Here is a 23309-nt window from a genome sequence, read left to right as displayed (position 1 = left end):
AGGGTGGCCCCTAACATTTCCACTCCATACTCCAGCCGCTGGTATCAGAAAGTTTCTGAGCCAGGCTTCCTCCCTGCTTCTAGGAAGCCTCGAGGGTCTATCCTGAGCAGAGGAGCAAGGCTCACACTCAGCACTGAAGAGTCACAGTTCTGAGTGTGAGGAGCTGCTGGCAAGAAGATGGTTACCACTTAAAGTACTTTCTATCCAAATGCCGTCCGGTGTCAATGAATGAAAACTGAGTGAGTCCCCCCCAGGCTGAAGAAATAGTCAGTGAGATGAATACATCCTGATTTATATTCTCTACTTTCCAAATTCCTCGATTAAAATGACCCATTCAACACACTTCATCTCAGGAAAAAAAGATAACTATTTAATTTGCTCGAATGTGTACAAAAATAGTTTTCATCTTCCCAGGAAACTGTCTGGTTGCAATTAGCTTGGAATATTGTGAGTTTGTTCCCCATGGGTCATATCCAGAGCCGCTTTTAAGAGTCAGTTTAAAACTCAATTATGTTCAAATTATAAATTTGTAAATTGTGTGTTTCTTTTTAGCATACGATTTGAGCATTTAGTAGAGATGATTTTATTGTGCACAAATACGGGGCCTTCTTGGACATCATGGGCTTTTACAGCGGGCCCCTCTGTAGCATCTCCCTAGGCTGCTCAGAAGAAACACCCATGCTGGCTGAATTCTTGAGGACTTTTGAGTGACATGAAACTTTCCCATGATCCTCAGTATACTATGTCTCCCAACACCAAACACCCGAGTTTGCTTTTCTTTAATGTCCCTTGGTCTACCTTTAATCACTTTCAACACAGGTCCCATTTTTCTCTTACTGCCCCCAAAGCTTCTCTGTCATTGCTCTAAAGACAAAGTCCCCAACATAAGGGAACCCCAGCACTCCATTCTCTCAAAGGACTCATTCGCTACTTCTCTGCCTCAGATCTGGAACAGGAGGAAGGTTTGAGACTAATAAGGTAGACAGCCATTGACACCTCCCAGCATGGAGTCACTGTAGCTCCTACTGAGGGTAAAGGATGATGACCTTGGTATCTCTGAAGGCCTCAGAGAATGTGTGGTAGCATGCTCAGTGGAGGTGCTGTTAGTGGGGGAATTTGCCCATTTTCTCCCTTCCTCAGCAATAGCTTCTTTCCCAGATAAAGTACTCACTGTCAGAGATGAACTCCATCAGTGGGGTCATCCGTCAAGTCATTGCCCATGGGCCAGATTTTTTGTTTAATTTCTCTCTATTTATCTGCCTATAAGAGCAAGCAACAGACAGACAGACAGACAGAGAGCCCTTTTATCCTATCCTTTGTCATTTATTGAATTCATAAAATTTAAAATAAAAGCCTATCAAGGAAATCAAGTGTTTTACACACACACACACACACACACACACACACACACACACACACACACCTCCCACACACCAAAGTATTGCAAGTTAGTGAGAGAGAAAGAGTTAGCACTTCAACTGCAGAAAGTTCAGTTTTTGTGGAGTCTGTGTTATAGCTCCTCAGGACAGCTGAGAGAAAATCTATGTAGTAAGATTAAGAAAGCTAGCTGGTGGACTAGCTAGAAGAATAGCATTTCCATTTCCCAACAATGATTAACCAATAGCTCTTGTCACCCTCAGGTTGACCCCCGTAAAAAGGACAAGAAAGTGCTTGGCTCCCATCCAACACAAGCCTAGTCCTGATCCAGTCTGGACAGGAAAGTTCCTGCTGCCATTGGTCTACAATAATGTGACCTTTTCTACTAATGCTTTTCACTGGTGACTGGTTCATAAGCCACAGTCATCTATATATCAGTGGCGTGTGTAATCACAAAGACAAACGGCAGTGACTCACATAAGTTTCTTTTGTGAATATATTAATCAGTATATTTTTAAAATGACTGATTCTTTTTAATTCATTAGTGTATGTACTAGAAACATGCTTCTTCCAGTGGCTATAGACCGAGTGAGTCTTTAAATGTAGTTTTATGTTTATTAAGATCCTGTTAGGTTCAAAGAGAAGTGAATATAAATTGCATTCTGACTGTTTGAGAACAGGTCCCCTACGTCAAGGTTCGAGTTGCTCTTTTCTGCCGGTTACTTCTAGGGACAAGTGAAGGTACAGAGGCGTGTAGTCATTATTCTCTGTAAGAAGGCAAACCCAATGAGTCCTGGGAATTCTTAAACTCTCAGAAACAAGACTAACTCTTCCCAGCCCACACTGCTTGTAAAATAAATGAGGACTGAGGCTCTCCATCAGAAAGGAGCGTGTTGTTATAACAAATAGGAAGGGCCCTGGCTGAAGAGGAGGAGATGGCTGAACAGGGCATGGTGACACTTGAATAACTGACACCTTCCCTTCCAGGTTCCTTTCAGCGCCACCATGTCACCCGTGCGTCTGCACTCCTCCAACCCCAACCTTTGTGCGGACATTGAGTTCCAGACCCCTCCTAGCCACCTCACCGACCCTCTGGAAAGTTCCACGGATTATACCAAGCTGCAAGAAGAATTTTGTCTAATTGCACAGAAAGGTAACACTACAAGGTGTTTGACAGTGGGGAATTTGATGAAAGAGTCATTGTTTCATCTTTGCGTAGGTGAGGACAGGTGAGGACGGCAGAAGGATGGACTGGTTAATATGTGGGCGGAGCTCTGTCAATATGCTGGCTGCAACGGGTTACAGCGTCTGCCCACCAGGACAACGCACAGCACAACCTTCAGTTTGACTGAGTCACTTGTCATTGGAAAGGAAAGAGGCAGAAAAGCAAAGAGGGATTTGTTTCCTAGGCAGCCCGGCAAGATACTGTCTCTAGACATCATTTTTCTCAGTGTAGTTATCTTATAATCCATATTCACTTAATCTTAGCCTGGAAAAAAAAAGATGTATTCCTTTCTCAAACAAGTTTCACTCTCATGCTCTTCAACTGGGTGAAGAATTGAGCAAGTGCTCCGCTGAGAGCAGCCATGGGTCACTCACTGGCTTTCCGCTAGAGCCTGGGCTGACAAAGTGACCTCCACCATGTTCCATGTGTATTGACAGCACACCGGGAGGGCTGCTCACCACCACACTGTTCTCCTATGTCTGGCAGCTTAGGGCTCTGAAACACCAGGAGTGGACACTGCCACGCTCATCCTAGAACTGGTGGAGCATCAGGCCTGTTACACTGCACTTGCCAGAGCGTCAAAAGACAACTCAGTTTTGAAGGACAGGAAATCACTCACACTCTGTATATTACGTTTTTAGTAAGAGTGTTTTGTGAGTTCCATTGATATAATCACCTACAACGTGAGAGGTTTAACCAGGGTGCTGGGTTGTCCTTTGTAGGGAGACTAGAATGCCCACTTGCTATATGGTGGTTAGTTTGCAGTAAATGACTTTCATCTTTTGGTTTAAGGTAGCACCTCCCCTGGACAGTGTCCTTTTTAAAATACCCTGTGGTGTCTCTCAGCCCTTTGCACAACTCAGTGTATCGTATTTCACCTGAGGCTGCTGGTCCGTAAGTTTGAAAATATCCTTGAAAAGGTGTGTGAAATGGAATGTGTCCTGAGAAGCTGCTACAAAAACCAATGTGCAAGGTGGGTGGGTGGTGGTGGTGCATGCCTTTAATCCCAGTCTTGGGAGGCAGAGGCAGGCGGATTTCTGAGTTTGAGGCCAGCCTGGTCTACAGAGAGAGTTCTAGGACAGCCAGGGCTATACAGAGAAACTCTGTCTCCAAAAACAAAAAACAAAAAAATAAAAAATAAAAAATAAAAACAAATCAATGTGCAGATGTCACTAATTATTATGAACTTTCCATTTTCCCACTTAGATTTTAATCTGCTGAAAGTTACTAATTACTACAAACTTATTTCTTTTCATGTAGTGCCTAGGAAACCCCATATTGTTTCTTTGCCTGTTTTCCTTTCCAGTAACAAGTTCCTCAGACAAAACTGAAGGTCCTGCTATGCGTTGTCCCAGGAGGCAGGCGATGTATCTTATAATACAGCCGCTTATTGGCGTAGAATAAGAAGGAGGTGAACATCAAGAACATACCCGGAGACTTAGCAAATCGTGTATCGTCTTAGACTGTCAGCAAGGTTATGCTGTGGTTTTAACAAGAGCCTCGGCATCCAGATGGACTCTCGTTCACTGTGATACTCTATTTACAACATGGGCAGATATCACGTCAACTTTATAATCCTAAAACCATCATATTATTTTTCTGTGGGTTTGTCTGTTGATGCCATCCCCCTAACGCCTTATAAGAGCATCTTTCATTGCTTTGTTAAGTTGGATGCTAGTGTTGTGATCGAAGCTGATGTATTCCATTCAGCTCAGATTCATAGCCACGACTTTGGCTTCTGGGGACGGTTGACAACACACAGGTGAACACCATACCGAGAAAGAATGAGCCAGATGCAGCCCCAAGACACTTTGTCACAGTCCTAAAGCTTCCAGGAAATTCAAGTTTCAACAGTGTCTTAAAGCCTGAGTTGAAACTACAGTGCTTGGTTTTATTTTCATCAGACATCCAAATGTTCCACACAAGAGGGACAAAATGGACCGATCCATGCCTTGACTGGACTCTTTGGAGAGGCCCTATGAGGCACCTTAAAGTCAACAGCACGATTGATTCCAGCTGTCAAGTGGTTAGCTTTCAGCTGGTGGAATCCTGCACTTGAATGAATAGATTGTGAGGCAGGGGTGTGGCTCAGTACTAGACTTCCTCCCTTGCTCAGGCTCTGGGTTCCTCTCAGCACCGCAAAATAAAACCAATTGTCAGCCTCATCTCTGAAAGAGATCGTGAATTCTTTGGGTCCCTGACACCTCCCTAATTCCACTCCACCCACCGTTACCTCCCTTGGTTCTGGCCACTCTTCTGTGCAGATGTTCATACCTCTAAAAGTCACCCTTTTCAAATAGGGAAATCCTATACTTGAAGACTTCCCATGCTTTTGAAACATGTAAATTCAACCTTTTGTGGTTTCAAACCACAAGACTGCTTCCGATTGTACCAAGTTGTTAGCCACATAGGAAACATAGGAGGGGAGAGGTGCTGTCTTTACTGTTGCTTTTCAATCCAAGAGCCTTTGACACAGAGACACTTATTGCTGAGAAAGCAATGCGGGTACTGTTTTTAAAGCTAAATCATTTCCCACTCCAAAGGAACCAGTCAGAACTTCTGGATCCACTGACTGATTTATGTTGACAAGACCCACAAGATGTTCTGTTTGGAGGTGTGCACTCCGTGGAAATAACTATATTAACTCTTGAGTCGTGTGGCACTTTAACAGAAAGGCTCCAAATATTATCATCAAACATGACAAACAAAGCCTGCTTTCTTTCCCCTCTAGAGATACGAGTTAATTTCTGAGTATTGATGTTAAAAATTGATGTTGATATTTTGGATGTTGCTTCCAAACTGTGTTGGCTCAGCTGGTATGAAATATAACAATTTCCATTTTAATTAATTACAATTGCCATATTTGTTTTGGGTATAAATGCTCAGATTCTATTTAAAGCTAGTTTTTTTTTTCTTTCCTACAGACTGAATTTTTTTTTATTTAGACTATAACCTAGTCTTTCTGGAAAAAGTCTGGATATTAGTTAGGATGCACAGAGGTTAGCACCCTGCATGGTCCTTCTCCTGGGTTGAGTGTTTGTCTCTCACCTCTCTCCCCATGCAGTGCATTCTCTTCTGAAGTCTGCATTTAACAGCATAGCTATAGAGAAGGAGAAGCTGAAGCAGGTGGTCTCGGAGCAAGATCACAACAAAGGCCACAGCACACAGATGGCCAGACTCCGGCAGTCACTGTCACAGGTAAACCCAAGTGGTTTTGTATACGTGGCCAACAAAAGATTCTAGGCAAAGGGTGAGGGAGCGTGGAGGCCGCCGTTTCAGGGGGTGGGGGTGGGGAAGTGTGGGGGAGGGTGGTGTGTTCCTCGGACATTCTCCCAAGACATTGCAGAGTCAGTATTGAATTTTATTAGTTTTCTCCTCTAAAAATGTCGAGGTAAGGTAAAAAGGAGCAGAAATTGCTGAGTATATGTAATTGTTTTTTGGATTACTTGAATTAATGTCTGGGGTCATTTGTCAGCCCCTGATTTAAAAGAAAAGGAAACCTACAAGCATTTATACATGATTTACATGTTTAAGGAATATTCCAGAATATATTCAATCCAATGGTTAATAAAACAAAATCCACTGAGTCTTCCACACATTGTGTTTTCCCACTTATCTGTTGAAAGTTAAATATTATTACAAACCTGGTTCTTTTCTGATTTGCATACCTGGGGTTCTCTTCTGTCCATTATGCTCCCCGAGTTAGATGTTTATATTTTAATGTAGGTCATATTTTATCTTACTAATAGCTAATGCACCCCTGTATACCTCAGAGTTATCAATTCTTGAAAGCTGCACACTTCTTCCTCTATAATGAACATCTTCTCCAGTCAGTCCTTAAATGCACTCAGTTTGATTCCTTTGAGCATGCAATGCTGTGATGTAATTTTTTTTCCGTGTGTGAGAACTCAGTGTTTATATACAATATTGTTCACTTTCTGGTGCCTTGGATCAGAGTGAAGGAGCCGGCAAATCCTGGGTAAGTGGTTCTCCGTGTGGATGGGATCCTGCTTGAATCTGCCTGTAGTCCTTAACGATGAGATGTGACCTTCCGTCAGTGTGGTTCTGTACCTGATCTGTCAGTGTTTTCAGTATTTAGTCTCCCGTGATGCAGTGCCAGTGTCTAGGCTATGCGTCCCCAGCCCCACATAGAGCTATCAGCTACGGCACATGCGCTGCCTCCAGGGCCAAGTCAGGGCCTCAGGAGCATGCGCATCACCACAGCACCTGCCTGGCATCAGCACAGCACCTGCCCGGCAGCTGGTAGAACTTCACTCATAACCTTGCCAAGGTTCTGGCATCTGCTCATGTCAATGAATCTGTTCCATGCTCTGTTGATACTAATTGATCTTCTGAGTCACTGTTGTGAATGCACCATGAAGCAGAAAGATCGAAATCGTAGTCAGACAAACATGTAGGTGTCATCTTGAAGACATACAGAGCACACCCTAAACCCCGAAGTGTTGCCATGTTTCTTTAGTGTATTTGATGTTGGAAGCCAGTGGCGGGAACTGAGCATATACTGACAAAAACAAGATTTGTTTCTTGCTTGCTGCTTGCTTGCTTTCTTACACATCTCGTTAAGATCAAGCATGGGCTGGAGGTCTGGGGGTATGGCTAGGCTGATCAAATCCTTGCCTAACATGCACAAAGCCCTAATTCCAACCCTTAGCACCACAGAAAACTGGACAATATCACCTGCTCTATGATGTCAGTGCTTAGGGTGGGGAGGCAGGAAGATCTGGTGCTCAAGGCCTTCCATGGCTACATAGTGAGTTCAAGGCCAGCCTGGGATTCTGGCCTGGGATTCATGAAACCCTGTCCAAAAATGGATAGAGATCTAGGATTTAGCTTTGGCTGAATCTAGAAATAAATGACTAGGAAGAGAGGTCACAGGGATAGAAAACCATTTGCTTCATTCGTGCATGCATGTAAATGACTAGATATTATTATTGCAAGATGTGGAATATCATAGACCTGGTTCCCCAGAAGCTCGTGATCTTGTTGTTAAGATGAGCTCTGTCCACCCAGGAAAGAGTTAAAGAGTTCCATTCACAGCAGGGCTCTGTGGGACTTTGGTTGTTGAAAAGCAAAAGACCAGTGTGGGACAAGCACAGCCAGGGATCGGTCTCCCTCGGGAGAGTGCTCTGAGGGAATGAAGAAGGATCCCACACTAAAGTGAAGGAATGAAATACAGCAGGGGTGTCAACTCTGTCAAAGGCGTACACCCTTTGAGTTAAAGAACTCCCACTGAGTTAAAGTACAGCCCGTTGGGAATTACACAAAGCATGTACAGTTTCCCTCCTGAGAGAGACTTCTTTGCATCTTAAGTCAGAGCCTCAGTAGATTTTCCTTGGGTTGTTTGTTTTGGGGTTCAGATTTTCTTCCTAACTCAAGGACTCAAAAGATTTGAAAATAATGTGGGCCTGTTAAGACTGTTGCCCATGAGCCACTGGAGAGTCCCATGCTTTCATGTGTGTATCATGGCTCCCGCCTACATTAAGAGTATCATGTCCATGCGTATCCCCACGTGAGCCAGCCAAGCGCTCACTGGCTCCATTGCCGTCACTGCCGAGGTGGGATTCTGCTTTAGAAACCACAGCCTTTGCTTAGGCACAGTTTACTCTTCTGTAGTGAAGGGGTGCTGATGCTTTGAACACTATAGAGGGAGTCCAGAGAATTGGTGGAGAAATTCTTCCTGGCTGGACATTAGATGATAACCAGCCCATTGCCGACTACACAAAGGAATACATTTATGCTATCAGTGATGAGGAAGACTTAAAGAAATGTAGCTACCAGAAGTGGACATTATTATGGCATTCTGTATATATTAGAAATATTAGTCAGGTATAGTAGTGTGGAAATGGATGAGATGAAGGCAAAAAGCAATTGGCCAGATTTATTATTTTAGACTGTCTTATGATATGTGAGATAATATTCCCAAGCCAAAGAGGTGAAGGAAGGACTGAGTTTGCGAGATGCTATGGGATCAACATGGCTTGGCTGACAGCTGAACATTTGACATGCTCGACAGAGTCGTCATGACGACAATGCAGCATTTTTATAAAGCCTCTCAGTATTTATCATATCAACTGAATCAGCTCCAGCACCCTTCAACAGGTGCCTGGCATCTGAAGGCGGTGAGATGGGCATGCCTCACTACGTGCCTGGCATAAATTGTTACCTGCCTCGAGTAAGTAGAAACTTGCAAGGCTGGAGAGACCAATAAATTCCTCTCCCCTCATCTCTATGGGCACAAACACAACGTAATCTTTATACTCTTTACCCCTTGAGAAACGACCTTTCAGACCCATGACAAGCAGAGATGTTAAGACTTAACGTGTGTAGGACAGGATGTTTTCTTTGGCATCTGTCCCTTATAGATGCTTTTACTTACTTAACGTCAGCCCTCATTTTATGGCCACTAAAATCAAACCACAGCATATTATAAAACTAAGACTGCTTTGGCACTCCCAATTAACGGAGCAGTCGGTCACGTATCCGGCAGGGTCCACGTGAGTCTGTCTGCAGAACAGTATGCTCTGCTACTGTTGCCGGCTGGGTTTCTCACCGCAGAATTTGTACACAGCTTGTGTTGACTATAGTGTGAATTGAAGCTGCACACATGTGAGCAACAGCATAGGACCATCAACTGCAGCTGCAACCACTGCATTTCCACTAAGTCGACACGCCACAGTCATTAAGCAAGTCATTATTTTTGTGCATTGCTGAGAAGGGGGGAGGGACCATTCCTGTGAGTTGAACTGACAGTGAGCTTCAGAGATGTGTGCTGAGGGGAAATGTGCATTTAGAATTATGGAAATATTTTGAGAACGAGACTATAAGCCAAATGTTTGCTCAAGGCACACATGATGGTGTAATTTAAAACCCCAGCAGTAGTATCTACCATTTTTCCTGTCCACAACATTACACATTACTGTAAATAAATAGTTTGTGATAGGAGAGAAATTCCAAGTGTATTTATTTGTCTCTGAATTCTACAGTTCCCCAGGACTCTGTCAAATTTAGGGGGTATGAAGATGTTTTTTATAGATCCTTTATATTTTTTTAGCTACATGTTAAGTTTCATTGTCTCCGTGGGTCTATGCAGATATCACAATGTATTTATTATAATAACACTTAGTAACTATGTGTCTGATAATATGAAACCATTGTTTACTGAGCAGCTATTTAAATCATGTTTCTAAAGGGGCTGATGCCTGTGTTTATGGCTATTGAATAAAGTGCAGATGCAGAGTGCAAGGCACACACCTGGGAAACAAGATAAAAGGGGCACAGCAGAGAAAATGCTAGAAAGATTGACTCAGTGGTAACAACAGTTAGGTAATATTGTATGAATTTAAAAATATATTTTATATTCTTTTTCATTTTCTAAATATAACAGTATTTTTAAATTAAAACAAACAAACAAACAGAACAGAACAGAACGAGGATATTTGCCCAGAGTTTGAGTTTGGGCAGTTTTTGCATCAAGTTTTTCATTCTTTTGAACCGGCTTTACCATTACTCAAAGTATTTAATTGTATGAAAATTCTTGCCCACTGTTATTAATCCTTTTTCAACTCAGGCAACCATGTTCCTTTCCCAGAACCCACAATTCCACAGTGTCTCCCTGAGTCTAGGTTGACTTTCCATCTGTTGTCTGAAGATGTTGTGACGTAAGGATTGCTTACGCTTCAGAACTTCAGATAGTAGCTGTTTGAACAGAGCAAACAGGAACTGCTTTTCTGAAAGTGTTAGATGCTGGTATATTTGGGAACAGGAGGCAAGGGGGACGGGTATGGTCTGTGGGGCCGTCCACACAGTCCAGGCTCACCGGACAGTGCAGAGGATCCCTGTATGACTGCTCAGTGAAGAACTGTAGGCACAGCTTAGTGCAAGTGCCAGTGCTTCTCCCTGCTGGCCTTGGCCCCTATGTACAAGACAAAGCGGTCCTCTTTGGCAGGCGTCTGTGGTTTCTCTTGCTCAGTGGCTGGCACCTGTGGCTGGGATCTGTCTCCTTTTCCCTTGTCCTGTTCACTCTCCTTGAGCACATTCCCTACAAAGTTTTGTACCCTCTTCTGGACTTTTTCACATGAGTATCACTCCAATGGCCGTTGCTTTCAGTACCTCTGTTCCTCAGTAGCTTCAGTTTCCACGATACCATTAGAAAAGGTGGCGCTGAGCCCCGCTGAGGAACACTGTGCCCAGCTTTTATGCACTTGGCTGCAGCAAATTTCACAAGCATACTGATCATCAAGGCAAAAGGAGGAGCCAGCCTGAGGAAGATTGCTGAAATGGGTTGATGCATGCCTGGTTGCTGGCTTGAGGTTACCGGAGTTGGAGTGACTTATTTCTACTCCCTTTGTGTCCTATAACATGTGTTCTATCTACCACTGCATATATATTATCAAAGAAGTCATTTCTTTCCAATATTTGCTCTGAATGTCGTGTAGGTGATGTCTGTTTGAAATAGAAGTAGGAGCTGGGCAGTGGTGGCTCATGCCTTTAATCCCAGCACTTGGAGGCAGAGACAGGCAGATTTCTGAGTTCGAGGGCCTGGTCTACAAAGTGAGTTCCAGGGCAGCCAGGGCTATACAAAGAAACCCTGTCTCGAAAAAAAAAAATTACCCACGCACGACAACTGCCTTACTTTGTAAATAAAAGGAGACATAGCTTATAGCCAGGACACAGTAGCACAAGTCTGTAATCCCAGGAACTCGGGAGGCTGAGGCAGGAGGATTCCAAGTTTTAAAGTGGCATGGGCTATATCTCAAAAGAGAAATAAAGTGGAGAGAGGGATTCAGGTCCCCCCATAGCTTACATGTCTTACCTACTTGGTCTTAAAATCAAGAAAAACTCGTCTCCCCACTTTCAGAACTTTTGCCCTTATATGCCAGAAAAAGAAAAGGTTATCTTCGCATTTAAACAATATACAAACAATTTTAAAGGCTTGTCTAGTTCACTTCCTACTGGTTTACTGCTTAAGGCTTTCCCACATGCCCCTTCCATGTCTGTAGGTAGGATCACATTTAGTGAAAACTGGCTAAGATGAGAGTTTCAGTGAGCTCTTGGAATTTTTCAATACTCAGAGTAAGAGGTTGCAACGCATGCCTTATTAATAGAAAACACGTGTTTTATAACGTTCCTTCCCCGAAGAAGAGCATTACCTACTCTTGTGATTTCATGGGTGTTGGTCCATGGACCTGTTCCAGTGTCAACAGAAGGTGTGGTCATTTTAAAAAGAATGGATGGTCAAGATTTATTTGAAAGCCTCAGGTCAAGACTGTCTCTGCCAATCAGCTCATCAAATGCTTTACCAGAGCCCTCCCATGTACATGTGGCAAGGTAGATTTGGCCTGAATATTTCAGTGACTGTGGGTACTTATGGGCAAAGTAAATGACCACATAAATACCAAGTAAGCTAGCCACCAGGATCAGCTTGAAGCAAACACTTTTTTTCTTTCAAATTCGTAAGTGGGATTTTGCTCCTATTAAAAATGATTTGAGGGGGATAAAGAGATGGCTCAGCAGTTAAGAGTACTGGCTGCTCCTACAGAGGTCCTGAGTTCAAATCCCAGCACCCACAGAGTGGCTCACAACCATGTATAATGTGATCTGGTGCTCTCTTCTATATGATGCCCTCATCTGTCACGCAGACATATGTTCACATAGAGAACTCATGTACATTAAATAAACTTATAAATACTTTTTAAACATGACCTAAGCACTTATACCACTGACAGGCTGTTAGAATTTTTCCTTTGAGGTACATGTCTTACTTATACACATCTCTTGCTTAGTTTGTCCATGGTTTCTAAGACAACCAGACATTTCCTCCTCTCCCTGCATGCAATGCTGCTGGATTAGTATTCACCTTCAAACTACTCATGCTTGTCATACCAGATCCAACGTGTTGCTTAATGTATCATGCAAACTTGTTCTAAAGGCTTTAAACAGAAGCTGGCAGATGCCCCTTAGTAAGCCCTGGCATATATTGTCTACTCTTAAGACACCTATGTCCATCTAGAAATTCCCACTTTTAACAGGAAGGAAGGAGGTTGACCATTCTTGCATAGGCCTTGTCCTCACAGAGCCATTCTACCTGAAGCTTGATAAAATTCTAGTGAACTGAATCCTGACATGGAAATGGACCACAAAGTGCAGAAGGCACTTTGAGCTTCATGCACAGGAACCCGAGAAGGGTGTGCTTATGTGAAGCTGTTCTGTTCTTGCATCAGGCACAGTTGCTGCATGTGGGAGACTGTGTAAACTGTGTTTTACGGATGCTAATTGCTGGTGTGTTCAAAGTACTGTGATGGACTGAAACTCGGAGTTGGCTGCTGTTGGACTTATGTTCTGTGTCCGTACTGTTTGACCAAAGTACCTTTTAGGTTGCTTTTGTTGGTTCCACTGTACTGTCAAGAGGATTAATTATGAGCTCCAAGAAAAAATAAAAACAGCCATTTCCTTTCATCAAACTGAAAAATAATTCTCTACACTTAAGCCAGTTCATTAATTATCCCAAATATTTGTAAGATGATGACTTTGAAATGAATCCTAAACTTTAGAGAGTAGCACAAAATGAAAATATAAAAGAATTATATCATATTATCATATATTATATACTATCATATATAATATATCATCTATTATATGTTATCATATATGTTATATATAATATATCATATATAATCATATCATTCCAGACTGAACAAAGTAATATATATGTGGTGGTAGACTGGTGTTGGATATAATGGATATGCCTCTAACGAGGAAAAAAAATCCATGTATCATTTTTATGAAGCCCATTAACTATTTCAGTTTACTAACCTATTTAAATAGTGGTCTTACATTACAAAAAATTAATGTCATAACTCTGAGTCATTTATTTCCTTCTTAACTTACATGGTCCAGTGCATGGTAAGACCCCCAGAATCAGAGAACATCTCAGAATTTGCTGTCTCAAGTTGTCCCTTATGTTTGTTCGTAACACTTGCTTATTAATGTGCAGTTACAGTTGCAGTTTTTGTTACTTTAAGGCACTTAACCAGAACGCTGAGCTCCGGAGTCGGTTGAACAGAATCCACTCAGAGTCTACCATTTGTGATCACGTTGTCAGTGTAAATATTATCCCTAGCCCCGATGAGGTAAGGCTCGTTACTAGTGGCATCTAAATCATTGCGTACATTCTCCTATTTTAAACAGTTATTTTCTGTTAATAATATTTTCTGCGTGAACATTTGTGTTAGAGACAGCTCAGGAGTCTTTGAAGTAAAAAGACGTAGGTGAACCTGCTATCTCTTATTCTTATTGGTCATTGTCTCTCTTATTTATTTCTATGTTCACCTGTTATCGCCAAATATATATATATATATATATATATATATATATATATATATATATATCCCAGCTCATTAATCTTCTGTATCTTTCCCCTCCTTCATTTAACATGTTTGTTATCAACAAATGTCTGGTGGAATTTTGAAAAAACATTTTAGCTGAGAAATTGATAAATAAAAATGGCTTAAAGGTTTCTTTGAAGGGAGTTGTGTTGGGGAAGAAGCTACCTGTTCTTGCTAAAAGCAAAGCCAAGGGTGCTGCTAGGGTCCTTCATGACGGACGACTCAGGCAATGCAAGCCAGCAGTGACTGGAAGTGTAGCTCAGTGGTAAGCTGCCTGTCTAGTCAAAAGAGGCCCTGGGTTTGGCTAACGGGTGTCAAGTACAGTGAGCAGTTCACATTGCGCTGTCGTAAGTCACTTACAGCAACCCTCCATAGTCCTATTGTATTTTTCTTTTATAGTGAAGAAATGGCATGAAAATAGAAAAACATAAAGGATGCAGGCTAAAATGCACATGAGCTTTTGTCAAATTGCTATTTAATGCTCATGAGTTTTGTACACGGAGATGCATCTAACAAACTAATGCTAATGAGTGTAAACTAACGCTCAGGTCATATTTGCACAAAAGCCATGTCTTTTATGCTAAGTCACTCTCAGTGTTCTGCTTGAAATATCCCAAGGCATCTTACCTTTGGCTTAAGTTGCCCATCTATTCCCATTCATCTTTAGGGTCCCGCTGAACTCAAATCATACTTTATACAACTCAGTGGCTCAGAGTCTAGGAATACTTCTAAAATGTACTGGATTAAAAGCATTTAGAGCCAGCAAGGTGACTCAACAAGTCAAGGAAGGCACTTGCCACCAAGCCTGATGACCCGAGTTCAGTCTCTGGGGAGCCACAGAGTGGAAGGAAGAGTAGATTGCTGTAGGCTGTCCTCAGACCCTCCCACTATGCACATGTATGTGTGCTCCATATGTACACCCAGTAAATAAATGAAAATTTAAAAATTACTCTATAATCCTTAAGTGGACTCTTCAACCTGAAAAGTGAATTGGAATATATAGTATATTCTTTTAAAAAAAATTTTTCTGGGGCTGGATGGCTCAGCAGTTAAGAGCACCGACTGCTCTTCCAGAGGTCCTGAGTTCAATTCCCAGCAACCACATGGTGGCTCACAACCATCTGTAATGAGATCTGATGCCCTCTTCTGGTGTGTCTAAAGAGAGCAATGGTGTACTCATGTACATAAAAAAAATCTTTTTTACCATTGCACATATAAACAATACTTTACTTGAAATGACATTCAGTAATCCAGACTTGTTTCATTGGTTTAAAATTCGTGATGTAATTGGAAATTTAAATATATATATTTATATATATTTAATTTATATATTTATATATAATTTATATATATGTATATATATACATATACACACATACATATATATATATATATGTATATATATATATACACACACATCCTATTTGAGAAATTAATCTTATCTATTATCTGCTTAGTTGCCTTTAGAAGTTTCTGTAATGCTTCTTGAGGCTTAATTTACTTCTTATACCATAACTAGTAATGACAGGCCTAAGACTACAGTCAGTTGACATTTTTAATAGAGGTTTCACCTGTTAAATTCCATTTGATGTCAGTAGGGCATAGTCTTGAAATCAAGTTGCAACACCGCCGTCTTTCAACTCTGCCTTTTGGAGTCTCTAGACACAGCAGATGGACTCTTACATGGTGACAAGTGAAATGTTGTCACTAGTGTTAACAGGCAGTTTGGCATTCTCAAGAAATCATCTGATTCATTTGGAGGAACAGCAATGCTTATCAGAGGGAAAGCATGATTCTGTCATCTGCTTCTCTCTCCTGTAGCCTGGTGAGCAAATCCACGTCAGCCTCCCTCTGTCACAGCAGGTGGCCAACGAGAGCCGCCTCTCCATGTCAGAATCCGTGTCAGAGTTCTTCGATGCCCAAGAGGTGCTCCTGTCTGCAAGTTCATCAGAGAATGAGGTGAGTTCCTGGGTGTGTCCATCTCATCTGCTTGCCAACTGTGAGTTTGGGTAAAGCCCTAAGACTCTGGGACTCTGAGCTGTCGTATGTGTTTATATCACAGGAAGATGCTCACATTAAAGCAGAGCCAAAGCCAGCGAGCCACGGTGCTTCCCGTTCCCTGGGCACTTGAAAGCATTTCTGGGATGAAACTCTGAGCTCTTAACTTGGATGAATAAAGGGAAATAATCAAACATATATGTTCCAGAGTAACCAAACCAACAGTAACTGGGATTATTGTGAGGGCCCCTTGGTAATGCAGAAAGGTTGGGAGAAATGGAAACTCATTTTCTGTTGGGTGATTTAATAATTCTATAAGACAAATCTGATCATGTCCCAGTCCCCAGTATTCTTAGAATAACAATTTATCTGTCACACAAAAATGCTAATAATCTGATCTCTGTACTCAGGTGTAGCTTCATGTTCCTTTGTGTTCTAGATCCTTCCAGCAGCCAAAGGAGTGATTCCTGGAGTTTTCAGTTTGCTAAAGACACCGTATTGTCTCTTGTCATAACAAAGAGAAGTAGTCTTTTATACGACCCACACTGGAAAGAACTGGACTGCATACCTCTCCTTGGGCCCTGTGTTTTAGAGGTTTTCAAAAATAGCAGCTTTAATCACATCTTCTTCCCTTACCACAATACTCAGGAATAGGCCAAGAAATAAACTCAAATGATAGTCACCACGATGTTCTCAGAGTTGTCACTCCTCTTCCATTAAGGTCTTGCTCCAGGGTCAGTCTAACTTGTTCCAGTGTCTTGAGTGTCTCATGATAAGAACCCTCTAGAAAGCCCCTCAACCATCCACACTAACACACGTGACAAGGTCACCACAGGTGTGTGAATCCCAGTCACAGCTGCAGAGTACATGCAGGTTGTGTGTCCTGTTCCACAGCGGCCGGTGGCGTCCATGATGACTGGAGAGTTTCTCCCAGAAATATGTATGTTAGCCTCTCCCCACATACACAGTCTAATCCTTCCTCAGAAGCCACCTTGAGGGAAGCCCGTGATCACTGACCTGCCTGCACTGGAGCTTTCTGTTCCCCTCTCTCCCCTAGCCCTTGGTATGCCTTGTGTATTTCTCACCCCCAGCTAGCACTCCCCAACACAGTCTGTTTCGTCTATTGCCCCTGTATTTTGTGTGCTTCCTCCACCTCTAGAGTTCAAGTCGAAGGTAGAGATGTCTCTGTTTTGTCCAGTGAATTCACTAAGTCTTTGCTAACTGAACAGATGGAGGCATTCTTTCAGGCCATTCACCCACAATGCTTCTGAGAAGTGCTCACATCAAAATTTACCTGACTGGGGATGTGGTAGCTACCAGTCCACTTTTTAATGAGTCCTCAGAACCCTTTCAGAAAATCATCTACTAAAAGCTATATCTTTTTTTTTAAGATGGCCTACTTCTTTCCAGAATGATCTGGTGTCTGCTTTAAAACTTGTGTCTGCAGGGACGTGTCTAATCTCTTTTAGAATATAGTTCCTGATTTATTGTTGAACCCCGAAGTTTAGAACCAAAATATTTGGCTCCAGCACTTTTAGCTCACAGGGACGACACAGACCTTGGTAACACCCCAGGGTCTTGATCTGAGTGTAGGACCACATGAGAGGACCACAGCAAACAGCCCAGCCCCTGTTGCTGCACACAAACATGGGACGTGTGTACCTCTGGCTCATGTCTGTGGTCACTGCAGAGTTCTACAGGAAAGATAATGTATCACTTATGACACAGTAGTTTAGGAGAAATCAGAAACTGAAGTGTGCTTAAGCATGGCTCTTTCCTTAATAAATGCTAACAACAAACGAGATTGCAATATACATTCAATTCCAGTAGGCATTTGTCTCCTTGGCTGCAATTAAGTGAGATGAATTTTAGAGCAGCGGTTCTCTGCCTGTGGCTTTCAACCCCTTTAGGGGCTGAACCACCCTTTAATAGGGGGTCCCATATCAGAAATCCTGCATATTGGATATTTTACATTAAGATTCATAATAGTAGCAAAATTACAGTTATGAAGTGGCAATGGCATAATTTGATGAGTGGAAGGTCACTACAACGTGAGGAACTGTATCAACGGGATGCAGTAACACGGAAGGCTGGGAACCACTATTTTAGAGAAATTGGGTGGAAGAGATTGATTGGCCTCTTCTTCCCTACAAGCTAATGAGCTCAGCTTTACAGAGCCTGCTGGTGTTCCCTCCACTTGCAGCCAGTGAGAACTGTGGAGACCAAGTAGAGGGGAAGCACAAGAATAAGGAAAAATATTTTTATTCTCAATTTTCCATGTTTATAGACCTCAAACACAAAAGCAAAAATCCTATTGCCCTAACCTATATGTAAAGTCTTGTCAGGGTATCATGTGAAATATGTGAACTCTTTTCGACCCTGGTATTTTTTTTTTTACTTAGTCTCTCTCTCTCTCTCTCTCTCTCTCTCTCTCTCTCTCTCTCTCTCTCTCTCTCTCTCTCTCTCTCTCTGTGTGTTACTGTGTATGTGTGTGTGAGAGACTATGTGTGGGGCTATGTGTGTATATGTGTTCTTGTATGTGCATGCCTTTGGGTGTTTTTATGTGTACATACACATGTATGTATAGAAGACTTCCAGTATTTTCTTAAGTTTCTCTCCATCTCATTTTTTGAGACACATTCTGTCCCTGAGCTCTGGTGTTAATTGATTTGTCTAGGCTGTCTCCTCTTCTCCATTGCTGAGAGTTCAGGTCCATGCACCACATCCAGTTTTTACATGGATGCTAGGAATCTGATTTCAGGTCCTCTATTCTTGTACAACAAACACTCTACTGACAGATTAGCCCTTCAGCCCTAAAATCATCAACAAATCTGGAAATATTTAAAAAATAAGAATGAATTAAAATATTTTTAGCAGTATTGGAGATCAAGCCCAGGGCTTTGGGCATGATAGGTAAACTGTCTACCACTTAGCTGTGCCCTCAACCCCAATAGTTTGTATTATATTAAAATATAAAACTTTGAGTAGCAAAATGTCAACATAAAGTTTAAAAAAGATAGACTGCAAACAAGGAAAATGCAGCGTATATGATAACAGAAAACTGTTGAAAGACAAACAGGTTTACAAAGAGCTTACCCATCCTTGTCTGTCCCAGAGGCACCTGCTTGCTGGTTCATCTCTGTATTCCATCAGTGCATACTAAATGTGCTGCCTTTCCTAATACAGATGAAGAGCTTCATCTTTTGTAAGGTAAAATGTGTTCAGAATACTGCAAAACTAAAGATCCAGACATGCTGAGCATAACTGCAGTCCCAGCACTTGGGAAGCTCACTGCAAGTGGTCCAGCTTATTCTATGTAATGAATTCTAGGCTAGTCAGAGCTATGGAGCAAGACCTTCAAGGCACCAAAACAAATGGTCAAACAAAGAGTGATCGTCTTTGTTAGTAGTGAAGATGCATGCAGTGTGTGTTTATGTTGCCCTTATAAGGTTCGGGGGATGAAGCCTACTGAATGGTTGTGATTTTCAAACTCTGTTTGCCCTCATGGACTTGCTAATATTTTTACAAGAGGGATGCTTTGGTTTTAGATGTTGCTCTTTGCACTTGGAAGACAGGAAAGAGCATTGTTTTCCTGCCTGAAGTGGAGACCTTGGTTTTCCAATTCTTAACTGTTCCAGTACCGTTACTTAACTGCTCTGACTCTCTGGACCTCACACTGTTCCTTAATTTTGCTCTCAATTTGGATTTCATTTTAGTTTTTTTGTTTATTTGCTTTTGCAGTATTGGGGATTGAAGCTAGGGCTTATCCATGATGGATCGACAGTCCACCACTGAGCTGTAGCCCTATGCCCACTGCTTTCATGGATGCTCCATTCTTTTTTCTCATGAAGACAATGACTTAGTGTTTGATACTCTCCTCATCCTCCTATTAAGTTGTCAGATTCTATCTAGGCTACTAGGATTTCTTACTGAGACCTGTGTAGCATCTGCTCATCTCACCTCCTTAAAGGAAGCTGAAGCTGCAAGCATTTTGTGGATGACTAAGTCTGACTCTGTGTGGACTCCCTTGCAGCTTGTTGGGTTTAAATGACCCTTCAGGTTGTCTGAGACACCTACCATCAGTGTCATGCTTTCTTCCTGTCTTCCTGTGCTTAGCTACAGTCACTCTTAACTTCCTAGCAGTCCTTGGGTAAATGTTTCTCTAACTGTTCTTACCTCTGCCTTTCCCTCCTTCCTGAGCTTCTCTGTCCCAATGACTGGGAAACCCCTCTTCTATCTTTGACATCTCCCAAACCCTCTGCTCAATAACGCTGCTCTGGGTATCCTATCCAGAATGCTCTGGGTAGAGACACAGGCCTTCTTTTAGGTATATGTGTTGTGTACTTAATTTTCCTGAATTAAGCATACTGGCTTCTCCTACCTTAACTAAGATGGGAGCTACTTTTTGTTTTGTTTTGTTTTTTGTTTGTTTGTTTGGTTGGTTTTTGTTTTTGCAACAAGGTTTCTCTATGTAGCCCTAGCTGTTCTAGACCTAGATTTGTAGATCAGGCTGGCCTCAAACTCACAGAGATCCTCCTACCTCTGCCTTCCAAGTGCTGGGATGAAAGGCATGCAGCACCACCACCCAGGCATGCGGCACCACTGACAAGGTGCTACTTCAAAACATCGGTTCCTCCATAGCATCCTGTAGAAGACACTCAGGTATTCTTTTTTTTTTTTTTTTTTTTTTTTTTTTTTTGGTTTTTCGATACAGGGTTTCTCTGTATAGCCCTGGCTGTCCTGGAACTCACTTTGTAGACCAGGCTGGCCTCGAACTCAGAAATCCACCTGCCTCTACCTCCCAAGTGCTGGGATTAAAGGCGTGCACCACCACCGCCCAGCTTCAGGCATTCTTTGAACATATGTCAAGTATACTTTCACTGAGATATCTGCTGCTTTTAACCATCTGGTGATCTGAGCTCTCGAGGCGAGAGTCCTAAGAATCGCTCTCACCACCTCTCACCCTTCCTTCCTTAGGCTTCTGATGATGAATCCTACATCAGTGACGTGAGTGACAACATATCTGAGGACAACACCAGTGTCGCCGACAACATTTCTCGGCAAAGTACGCATCGTTTGAGTGTCCAGGTTGTTCTATCTACAGGCCACATTCTAACCGTGGCGAGTCGGTAGCCAGCCATTCCCTCCTTCCTCTCACTTTGGTATTCATAGCTTTTCTTTTGCATAATCTATCCAGGTGGCAATTATGAAATCTATTGGGTATGTGGTTAAGTAGAGAAGGTTTACTTCTAGTTATGAGAAATCCCTCCTGTTAAAATATGTGCGCATGCGCACACACAGACAACTTTGCTTTTTAAAATAATATTTGAGTATACTTAAAACTTTGCTTAAATTCCTACCCTGATGTTTTGATTTATATAGAAATCATCCTATTGGATTAAGGTGGTTAGATGTATTACAGTCAGAATTCCAAGAGTTTTCTCTCTTCCACTCTGACGTTATGAAGCCAGAGCGGGGAAGCATCACTCTCTCTGCCCTTCTTCCCCTCCCAGTCCTGAACGGGGAGCTCACAGGAGGCGCCTTCCGCAATGGCCGTCGCACCTGCCTGCCTGCCCCTTGCCCGGACACCAGTAACATTAACCTGTGGAATATCTTGAGGAACAACATTGGCAAAGACCTGTCGAAGGTCTCCATGCCCGTGGAGCTCAACGAGCCCCTCAACACCCTGCAGCACCTCTGTGAGGAAATGGAATACAGTGAGCTCCTGGATAAGGCCTCAGAGACCGACGACCCCTACGAGAGGATGGTATGGGAACAAAGGACGGGGCAGCGCCCCCTAGAGGACCGGAGCTAGGCTCCAGCCATCATGTAGACATCCTTGTTCTAGAACATTCTCACGGCTTAGGTTTAGAGAAGATTTGATCTGTGTGAATAACATAACCAAGCAAAGCCAGGAAGTTCTAAATACTCTTAACTCACATTGTGAGGTTTCCATGGCCTGTTCTCCCACAGGGGTGCCCAGCCCTTGGCTTTGCCGTATGGAGTCAATTTACAAACTTGTTGGGCCTCATTCATAGCTACCCTGAGGTGTATGTTGACCTTGAGCTGTGTGAGCATACCAGCTGGCCTAGATAGTTCCCTAAAGTTTGTCAGAAATATCCTACTCCTTAGAGGTTAAAGCGTGCTGGGCCTTGCTTTGTCAGCTAGTCTTGAGTGCCAGGAGAGCCCATCTGTTTAAGAAACCAACTTGCTGTTGGTACTTTGTCCTTTTTTCCATAAGGCTGGAGGACTTGACCTCTGCTCGAACCAGTGCAAGCAGCTATACCTGCATGCCTGTGAGAGCTGAGTGTGCCTGGGAAATGGCTGACCAGCTGGCCTCCTGAACCTCTGAACTCCCCATTAGTCAGGAAATGGGGTGGACACAAATGTGGAGGACTTGACTTCAGTTACCTGATGGTTCTCCTAGGAGTAGTTTAACCTCTCCTTTCCAGTGTAGTGATGAGGATTCAAATAACTGAAAACACGAACGGCATCAGATCTGCAGCCCTACACACGGATGGATGTACAGTTGGTGGGAGGAGAGGCAAGCAGACCTGGGCTGGCCCCTCCTATATAATACTCCTTTCCTGTGACCTCGCAGGTTCTCGTCGCTGCCTTTGCAGTCTCAGGGTACTGTTCCACCTACTTCCGAGCAGGAAGCAAGCCATTCAATCCGGTCCTGGGGGAGACCTATGAATGCATAAGAGAAGATAAGGGGTTTCGGTTCTTCTCAGAACAAGTAAGTGAGGTTGCTGTCCAAGGTAAGGACAGTGCAGTGTCGAGAAAAGCCTTGCGAACTATGTGTATGGGACAGGCTGTTTTACCAGTTGACAGAGAACGCACATAATTTAACTGCACCATTGCCCCCTTGAAGTGCGTGTAAATTCTGTGTTTAAGCATGATGATGAACATTAACAACTTAAAATTTACCATTAGAACTGGATACTCTTGTTTTTGTTGGGGAAGAAGGATCTTATTTTTTAAAAAAGCCATTGATGATCTAAGTATTGTAGTGCATCCTGTAATCCCAGCACATGGGCAGAGGCAGCAGGATCAGGAGTTCTAGGCCCCTCTTAGCTCTGCAGCCAGTCTGAAGCCAGCCCAAGCTATATAAGATCCTGTCACAAACAAAAACAAACAAGAACATCCTTTGTACGAATTGGAATACTAATATGATTGCCCTTTTTTTAAATTACCAGGTTAGCCATCATCCACCCATTTCTGCCTGTCACTGTGAATCCAAGAACTTTGTGTTTTGGCAAGGTTTGTATTTCAGTTTCACTTGAGAGTCAAACGGATAAGCC

General features: G+C 42.6%; 1 protein-coding gene across 8 annotated transcripts in view; it reads left to right on the top strand.

Moving 5' to 3' along the window:
* Positions 1-23309, top strand: part of Osbpl6 (oxysterol binding protein like 6) — a 191978-nt gene that overhangs the window by 156326 nt on the left and 12343 nt on the right. For 4 of the 8 annotated variants that reach the window (XM_029470678.2, XM_029470671.2, XM_029470664.2 and 1 more), the window contains 9 exons: positions 2365-2530; positions 5667-5800; positions 6558-6581; positions 13645-13752; positions 15829-15966; positions 20983-21070; positions 21519-21772; positions 22607-22744; positions 23205-23268. In XM_029470678.2, coding sequence (XP_029326538.1) covers positions 2365-2530; positions 5667-5800; positions 6558-6581; positions 13645-13752; positions 15829-15966; positions 20983-21070; positions 21519-21772; positions 22607-22744; positions 23205-23268 — 1114 coding nt within the window. The remainder of the gene's footprint in view (positions 1-2364; positions 2531-5666; positions 5801-6557; positions 6582-13644; positions 13753-15828; positions 15967-20982; positions 21071-21518; positions 21773-22606; positions 22745-23204; positions 23269-23309) is intronic. The other 4 variants (XM_029470672.2, XM_029470682.2, XM_021184230.3 and 1 more) reach the window with 1 other exon arrangement.

Source organism: Mus caroli, unplaced genomic scaffold, assembly GCF_978045245.1.
Source record: "Mus caroli unplaced genomic scaffold, Mus_caroli_1 scaffold_2, whole genome shotgun sequence".
In the NCBI taxonomy this organism is placed as follows: Eukaryota; Metazoa; Chordata; class Mammalia; order Rodentia; family Muridae; genus Mus; species Mus caroli.
Note: the sequence above shows the minus strand (reverse complement) of the source record. Positions and strands in the feature narration are given on the sequence as shown.